Source organism: Papilio xuthus, unplaced genomic scaffold (genome assembly GCF_000836235.2).
Source record: "Papilio xuthus unplaced genomic scaffold, Pxut_1.1 DF824655.1, whole genome shotgun sequence".
NCBI lineage: Eukaryota > Metazoa > Arthropoda > Insecta > Lepidoptera > Papilionidae > Papilio > Papilio xuthus.
In genome coordinates, this window is record NW_013533994.1 from 998,300 (window position 1) to 1,008,101 (window position 9,802).

The following is a 9,802-nucleotide window of genomic DNA, read 5'->3' on the forward strand; positions in this document are numbered from 1 at the left end:
TTACTATATATCATATTATTTGTGTATTTTCAATTAACTACTGATCTTAAGTACTTCAAACGGTCAATAATAATTGTAATTTCAAATAAATGTAAAAACTCTTTAGATTATTGAAGTTGTCCCGTCACATTACATTTAGGAATTTTAATATATTAATACTTTATGTAACAGTTACCTGTGTTTACATCAATGAATACGATTATTAAAAAGCAATAAAAGAATCCCACAGACGCTGTGAGCATAAGCCCAGTGGGAGATACGAAAATATTGAGGATAATATCGGCACACTGGGTGGCCGCAGCCACAGCGAACAAACAACTAGATCGCCTACGCGGCTACAGGAAAAGGTTATCATTAGAGACCGCGACATTACGTAACATTTTAGGCCTAGTGCTTTTATATCACTCCACATTTCTCTTAAAAACGAATAATAAAATTTAATTTATGTGTTTTTTTCTTGTAAACAGCATGTATTTGTAGTATAAATTAGTATTCAACATTTTGCTCAGGCGCCTTCACTGATAACAACGATTGAGTAATCTTTCGATTTGTAGTGTTCCTATGTGTGCGTGGATTAGAGTCAATCGGGGAAATGAGTAATTATAGTTAGAATGTCTATTTTCATGTCAAATTTACTTTTGCTCGCTTATGTTTTTAATTATAATCCAGACATTATGTATAATAGATGACACATGGCATATTTTGTGATGTTAAAATATGACATTTATACAGAGCACGCGCCGGCGCATGGGCGCGTGGACTTGGCGCGTGGCGCTGACCGGCGGCCGCCACGCTCCGCCGCCTCACACCCTCTACCCCTATCACCGTGACATTACCACTTTTTACAATATTCGTACTCGTCCTAACATCCTTCTAACCGTCATGTGCACGACAGATGGACCCAAACAAAGATAAGACAAAATAATCACATTAACATTGCCCTGTAATTAAAAAGAAGAGGAGCCGACCTCCAGCTAATACTAATTGTGGCATGTGGTGAACATTATTATGTGTATATTGGATGATTTTGCAGATAAGCTTTTTATATCGTGCGTTACACGTCACATGTTACGTGTTATGTAACAGCCGCGATATTAGAATTTCAAAAGTTTAAAACAAATTGAATTGTAGAAATGTTGTTCATAATATCGGATTTGTATGATCACTAATATACATAATACGTAGTTTCGCCTTTGACAAAATGGGAAAAAAGGAAGTTTCGTTTAAATTCATACATTTTTCTTTATATTTATGAACATATCCAAGATTAGTAACGGAAAAGTAATATGCGGTTAGGAAGGGTAAATAGAAGATTGGCTCAAAAATTGCAAATGTGATAGCAGGAGTAGTCGCGGGGGAGACACGGCGATGACGCTGCGACTACGCGGCGACGGCAGCGCAAATGCACGGTTGCCGTATTTAATTTACGGCCGACGACCCGAGACCCGGACCTGTTGTGATTTCACCTGCTATTATTGCCATTTAATACATTGTGATTGCATTTATTACGTCGATTGATACAGATTTTGTCGTAGTAAGCTTTAACGAATGACGATCATAAACGAGAGTATATCTCCGCGTCGATTTCTCCTTATAAACATACGCGTAACGATCTCATCTCTTAGTTGTGGCGATTTAATTGACATGATTAAGATTTTTATAACCCTCTCGATACATTACGCGAAAGGAAAGTAAAACGGAATTTACCATTAATGTTTAACTTTCTTATACGTAAACTTTGTATCGACATCTGACTTATAAAATTGATAATTATTATTGAAGTTGTATCGCTTGATAATAAAGTATTGAGATGGGATATTATTTAAGCGATTTTAGAAGAAAGTTTGCATAGTTCGAGTAGGATAACTATCATATACAAATATCTGAGAGGAGATGTCGGAGGTGAGGGTCGCGGAGTATCGGAGTGACGGGGACCCGGGCGCACGCCTACGCCCTCACCGTTATGCAGCGGTTAATTTTTATACCGAGCGAAGTATTAACGCCCGCGCCCTCTCTCCCGACCGGGAAACGGCTGCGACCTCTTCGCCTCGTACTCGTACCTCCGACAAACAATATCTTTACGATATCTTAAATCATTAAGTGTTACGATGTTTGTCGCCATTCAATTTATTTGTACGAACGTCTCGTGAGAGTTACTTTATCTTTTTACTAATTAAAATTGTATGTCTTATTTTATGTTTAAACGATACGGCACGCATAACTGTACCTGCTTCGATTATGTTAAAAACTTTAAATGTACTTTTATGTAATTGATGTAAAAAATTACTTAAATTGAAAATACTTTCATAAATATATTGATACGTTTCAATATTGATAACATATAAAATAAATTGTAGGACTGTTGTTATTATTTGTCAAATTTTTGAACCTATTTTATATGATCATAAATAAGTTTTATAGGGAACGCAACAGGTACAACTATATGCTTTGCTAACACAGCGTGCTACACTAATGATTTCATATTCTCATTTACGAACAAACAGAGCTCCGTGCAATTTATGTTCTCTTTTATACTTATAATGAAGTCGTTATAGAGCAGCCATAAAATATACACATCATAACATACGACGCCACAGGAACAAAGATCTAATTTAAAAGACTTAAAACTATGGATGCGAACCCATAAACATATAATTTAATCGCCATGCTTTTTCTTTTATTAGACGTACGCCCTTGTTTTACGTAGGCGAACGCTCGTTGATGTCTTTTGTATGAATTAATTCAATACGCAACGGACTAAAGATAATTAAATCTAATTCAATAATAGTCCAATTCTTTAACTGACATAGTATACTTTAATTTAAATTGAAAGAATACTTAAGTGAAACAAAATATATACTTGCATACTTGTTGTAGCTTTCCTTGTAAATTTTAGTATAGAGATATTTCGTGTTGTCATGGTGAAAGCTTTATAGAATTAAAGCGTAAGTTTGTGGAGGCAGGGAGAGGAATCGCTACCAGAGAATAATCTCTTCACAGGCGTCGAAGCGCGTCGTGTGCCGCCCACACGGCAAAGGCGCCATACCTTACAGTCTCGTAGTCGCAGCATTGGCACGGGATCTGGGGATTTATCGCGCGGCCGACGCACCGCGCCGTGCCGCAATCGCACCGCATTCGATTGATGCCGTCGCTCTACGCTGCTATAACTACCCATTACTATGAAGGCTTTCTCGACAAACAACGTTTATGTCCACAAACAAAGCTTTAAATATCTGCAGTGAATATCCCTTATTTAATATTTTACCAAGTACTGTTATTTATTGAATTCCATTGAATGCAAATTTACGATATTAGTTTGTTTTTAGTTCAAATGACTCTATACGTAACAATTTTAACAGGAAAGTACTACTCAAATAGTATTAAAATTTAAATATATACAGTATAAAGCACACATACAGAACGTGTTTGTGAAATTATCATTAACATAAACAAGAACGTAAAGATACACGTGAAAACATCCTTTCATTTCATATCAATTAAAAAGGCTTGTAGCAATATATTAGCATGAATGTCATTGGGTTGAGCGCCTGATGGTATTGTGTTACAAGTTGTCAGAGAATCGTGGTGCGGATCCGCATATCACGATGTACTCATATTGAGCCGCGTAATTAGTGCGCGCGACAGTCGCCTCGGCGTCGGCCTCAGCGCGATCACTTACCAATGTACTGTTACTGATTCTCATTAACGCTTTCAAGGAACTACCGCACTTTAGCATAACGCTTTCTATCGTAATAACTTTCATATGTTAAGTCCTGAATATGATTTATATGATACTCAACTTTCGTTTACAAATATGACAGAAATTGTTACCTGATTTTCTTCTTGTTACTTAAATTTATTTACTCAAAATATGTATGAAATACAAAAAACAGTTTAGGTAGTTATATTAAGCATCTATAAGTGAAAAAGTTTCTTAATTTTAAAATAAATGAAATATAAAAATATAGTCTTCCTGGTAGTTTTAATTAAAATTTCACCATCAGGTTTCCTGATCGACAATACTTTAACGATTTCTTATCTATAACTCATCGCAAATTCATAAAAGCAAAAAAGTATTAAATCTGCAAACATAATAAATTTTAAGATTGTCATATCAAGAGTGGGTTAGGTAATTTATTGAAAGGTGCGCTTTGAAATAACGTTTATTTGTGCGCACGCGCCGACGTGCGACGTTACAAATCATGCTTATCGTCCGCGCCCGGCCCGGCTGGTTCCACTGCCGCCGCCGGACCTGTATCTACACGCATCTAGATACTCTCATACCCTGGGCTTCTCTCACAACTTTTATGTTAAAATAAAACGACTCTGTCTTCACACCTTGATTTTAATTTCCAATTCGCTATGTTACCTTCATCCAAGCCAAGAAATCATCTTGAGACAGACAAAAATTAAATTAAACAATAAGTCTTTAAAACGAGGTCAAATTAGTGTCGAAATGCGCCATCGTTATCTCGAAGGCGATCGACGATACGTAATAGAAAAGTTCAAAGTTCTATTAGACTATTAAGTGTGAACTCTAATTGGTATTGCATATCGACGTTCAATCTCGGATTAGATTATCACGATGCAAATAGGAACTGAATTAATTAATGAGAGTGCGTGGTATTGGCCGCACGCGCGCGCGCGCCCCGCTCTCCGCACGTCGCCGCCCGTCGCCAATCACCTCGCGCCGCCTGCTTCTAATTGGCACTCGTGTAGGCTGATGTGGATATTCCCTGTCTGTTAACGCATACATTAGCCGGTATAATCTCGGCACACGCACCTTCCGCGTCCGCCGCTCGTTGCCTATGTCATGAATTCATTTGCGAGGCAATAAAACCCATTGAAATTTTGTATCAAAGGGCAATTCTGTGATGATGACAGATTTATATAGTTAAGGTTGTTAACGTACCATAAAAGTTAAAAGGTAAATAATTCAAATAGGTAGAAAGTCTCCTTGTTCATTCACGTTGTATTGATGGTTGACAAAGACAGCAAAGATCTCAATGTAACGGATTAGTTCAATTATAGTAGGCAAATGTCAAGAGAATGATTGATGAGGATATTGTTAGTGCAATGAAAGCTTATTGATTTAAATCAAATTGGATTCCATCGTAAGAAATCCGCCGTTCGAGACACTTTTAAAACAAAATAAACGAACATTTCCTATAAAACATTTACACAAGCATGAAATTTAAACGAAAAAATTCTAGTTGAACATGAATAAGTATGGATAAACTATTTAGTTTTCCATACCTATTAGAATAAAAAGAAACGCAACAGATTGCCACGCAGTCTACTTAGAACTTAAGTATGTTAAAACGCAGATATTGTAAAGCGTTTAAACTTTATTTTGAACTAGACATCATCATGGTTTATTGTAATTTGACACCTTTAATTTTTTTTTAAAAAGCCTATAAAATGGCACCTTAGCGTAAAGTTATTTTTAGTTTTACTATAAAAATGTATGTAATTTCTTTTATCTATTTTTGGATTAAAATATGGATCTAAAACGATCAATAAGTCGAACAAACTACTACAAATGTTCTAAACGATATCATAATTTGAAATAATGTCAGTGACAAGAAAAGTTGTCCAATATGATAAGCATCGTTTTAATATTAACCTATGACCCTGTCAGGCAAGTGCACGCTTCTCGCAAGTCGCGATATCTCCGCAACTATTGTGGACCAGCTTTAATCGAAATGTTTCAAATTAAGATGCTATCGTCGTTCGGCGGTTAGGTAATGGAAATATCTGATTATATGATACAGTTTACTGCCGATTTTAAAACGATACGTTAAAAGAACACAACCGTTGCACGCTCTTGCTCCCGCTAAGGCCCTCTCAAACATTTTGACAGTGTATAACGAGACACGAATAATTCTAACAATAGGAGTACCTACATACTACATTCACAAATGGGAAATGAATATACTAGGGACGTACAATAAGTAATGAGAATAAGTATGTTATGTGAAAATATTTATGCTATCGCACAGAATCCTTACAAGACAAGTTTTCATCCTTTCAAAACTAAAATTTCTTGCAACTAAGGTCTTTTTTAAAACCGAGAAAATAAATCGAAGTAAATTAAAATAATAATTTATTTATTATAAAAAAGTAAATAGCTATGAACTTAATTTATTATCGTATATATAAACGTGTTTTTCGTATTATACAATTTTCCATTGTCTATTGCTATAACTGGTCAGAAATCATAATATATGTGAGATATGATTACCAATGTAAAGGTAATTTGTGTTCAAAATCCTTGTTATAATTTAGTTTGGGCATGAGTCAGCGGCCGGTGCAGTCTACGCTGCAGTAGAATTGTTTAACAATTTGATTTGCAATCGAAAACAATGTTTGACCCGTACAAAGCATTTGACAGATCTCGTAATTGAGTGTCTTGGCGCTAACATTAAAGTTGCGCTATAAACTATAATATATTATAATATTACTTGTAATGGAGTATTACGATATACAATTTGTTATAAAAATGTAGTGCTCACTAATTAGATTTTATAATTAAACTTTAACAAGATTTTACTTAAAAAAATTCATATAATATCGAGCTCAACAACTTTTTATAATAAGGTAATAGTTAGTTGTGGTTCTGGATCAAAGCGGATAAGGAATCAGTGGACCTAGCACTACAATTTGCGAGAAAGTACGTATGGACTTCGACAAAATTTGAATGGGATATTTGGGTGTATTTACTGACCGATAGGGGCGCTGTACAAATCCCGTACAAATTTTGTCGATGTCAATACCAATACTTTCTCGCAAATTTACGTCACTGTCACATGTAAACTAATATTAATCTGCTAACTCTGGGTGAAGTCGTTCAATATTATTATAAGTATTTTTTACAACTTTTTTTAAACTATTTAATTTAATTAAAGATTAAATTGTATTATGTTATAATAATACTGTTTATGTAGTATTAAATAGCGAAGGACACACTTACACTTCCTGTGTTTGGGTTCTTTGGCCGTGTAGTCATTTGACCCGGCGCCCACATCCCAGCGCTCGACCCACATTATTTCAACGATATTACGATAACTATAACTTCTTTGTCGTCTCTCTATAATATAATACACCTAGATTTGCTTTTCTTCTTTTATTTGCATACTTGCTTTTTAAATATTTTTGTCTTAACGATTAAAAACATTTAATTTTGCTCAGTCCAGTTGGGATTCAATGGGTATTATTTTTGATAACATTTTCTTTTAGCATTCAAAACCATACAGTTACTATTTTCCTGTTATGGTTTTGACAGATATTTAGAAGTCATGATAACGAGTTATCACACGACTTGTTTTTCCATCGGAATTTCATACTGGTCATATTTTTTATTTTAAGAGTATTTTGTTTTAAAAAAATATGTTAGTTCCATTATTATTCCAATGTAAACAAATTATAACTTCTCGTGTTGCTGCTAATTGGTTTTATTGAGGTAAATGTAATGAAAGAAAAGAAATATTTCATAGTTAGGTAATATTTTATTTTCTGCATGTGGAGGTAACAGAAAGGAACGCAAAACGGCAATAGTTTTTATAAATATTACAGCCTCATAAATAGGTACTAACATGTACTTATCTTATAACATAGTAGCGTCTAATGACATACTGTTATATATTTTCCAATAATATATTAATCATTTATAATTAAGGCACTTTGTACATGGCTTAGGATTCAAAAATAGATTTTTTCGGCAAATGCCACATGACTAGCGACTCCGCCTCGAAGCGGCTGAACTATCTACAATACCTACGATAACTTACGCTCTACATCTTAATCTAAGTAAACTAATGACACACAGCACTGCGGCTTACGAACGAAATATTAACACACGTCTTGATTCTGTATAATTTACAAAAATAATTTAATCTTAATAACTAAAGCGATGTTGTAGTATGTGGGAGAAATTTATTTAGACTACGAGATCGAATATACAGCGGGGTCAGTCTTGTCAGTACGCGTGCACCGGCGCGTTCGGGGGCAGGGACTGGTGTACGTGAGACTGCGGTAGCGCCTCGGGCCGGTACTCGTAGGGCGAGGCCCCCGCGGCACCGCACCCACCTTCCAAGTGCTTGCTGAGGAGCGACATGCGAGAGAACGTCTTGCCGCATCCGGTGCACGAGTATTTCTTGACGTCCGAATGGGTTTGGAGATGAGCTCGCAAGTTTGACCGATCGGCGAAAGCGCGGCGACAGTGGTGACAGGAGAATGGTTTCTCTCCCGTATGCGTGCGAATATGTCCCTGCAGCAACCACGGCCGCGAGAACGCCTTTCCGCACAGGTGACACTTACAGGGCAGCGTGTGGGTTCGGATGTGCATCTTGAGCGCTCCGAGAGACGTATATACTTTAGCGCAGAACTTGCAGCTGAATGATTTCCTGGCGAGGCTCCCTTCAGCGGCGGCACAGTGGTACTGCTGATGTTTCGACAAGCCGGAGTACGTCGAATAGGACTTCGCACAGTCTGGGCATTGGTATCGGGGCCTGCGAGGCGCGGAGACGGAAACCCCGGAATCAGAGGAAACCGAGCCCGGAGAACGGAGGTCCTCCGGACAAGGCGGTGGTGAGCAGGAAGAAGGTGGGGATGCGGGAGAGTAGCGAGAATACAATTGTGGGTGAGCAGGCGGCGATATTGTGGGAGCCGCTGGATAGAGTTCTTCGAAAGGGTAGGTGTAGAGTGTTGGAAGGTAGGCGTACTGCGGTGTAGGGCGCGCGAGCTCCGGCGGTGCAGGAGTAGGCTCGAGGCGTGAGCGACACGCCGACAGGTAATCAAGGTGCTGTTGCTGCCACTCGCGTGGTTCCACTTTCACGGAGGCCGTGGACATCGGTGACGATGCCTTGCTGGGATAATTTCCAGTTTTTGAGAGGTCTTCAGGCTTTGTGCTTAAATTCTCAGGTTCGTCATTTTCCATGTCACCTATGAACAAAAACAAAAAAACGGTTAAAATCAAATGTAAATAGACATAACCGTATTCCTATATCAAATCTTATACTATATTATTAAATTAGAAAATCTCGCAATAAATGATACACGTACAAGAAAGTGTTAATTTTGCTAAAAACTAAGTTCATGTTATATTTAAAGTAGTATTTGAAATTTTCTCATAAAAATCTAATTAATTACACTTACAGTGATAATCATAATAAAGTCGTGTAGCCAAGTGGGCGGGGTGCGGCGGCGTAGTGGGCGGCGTCGCCGGCCGCTCCTCCCGCACCGGCCGCTTCTTCAGCGGACAGTGCGCGTATTTCTTGGTCATCGGTGAACTAGACATTTGCGAATCTTCCACAAGCATCTTGCACTATTATTCACAAACACCAAAATCCGTATAAAAAAGTTCTGTAGTCTGTAAACTGTTCAACACTTATCACATACAGTATAAACAATCCAAATAATATGTTAAGATGCGCCGGAGTTGACGAACGGTTCGGCGGTCGGGACGCGACTGACGTACGCATGCGCTCGCCGGCGTCCGGAAGTCGGAATGGCGCGGTGAGGGAAGGCCGGGGGTTTTTATGCGGTCCGGGGCGCAGCGCGGTGCGGTGCGACGGCGGCGCGGCTGGGGCCAGGTGGCGCGGGCCGGCAGCGCACGTGCGCCGCGCCCAATCGCCGGGGCGCTGCGGCCGGTGGGCGCGGCGCGGCGCGGGGCGGCGGCCGGCACCTGCGCCTCCGCACCCGGCCGCCTCACCGTTGCTGCAATATGCCCAGTTTCACTACCACACAACTTTTGTTCACCGTCGTTCCGGTCGCAGCCTCTTCGTCTCTCAGCCGGCGATCT

The 9,802-nt window shown here is 38.7% G+C and overlaps 1 protein-coding gene across 1 annotated transcript; it reads right to left on the reverse strand.

Moving 5' to 3' along the window:
• Positions 1 to 7,513: 7,513 nt before the first annotated feature.
• LOC106127523 (zinc finger protein SNAI2) lies at positions 7,514 to 9,494 on the reverse strand. Its single transcript, XM_013325610.1, has 2 exons — positions 9,157 to 9,494; positions 7,514 to 8,943 (listed from the first exon to the last, which is right to left on the reverse strand). The coding sequence occupies exons 1-2, from the start codon at positions 9,317 to 9,319 to the stop codon at positions 7,979 to 7,981; spliced, it is 1,128 nt and encodes a 375-aa protein (XP_013181064.1). The 5' UTR covers positions 9,320 to 9,494; the 3' UTR covers positions 7,514 to 7,978.
• Positions 9,495 to 9,802: the final 308 nt, after the last annotated feature.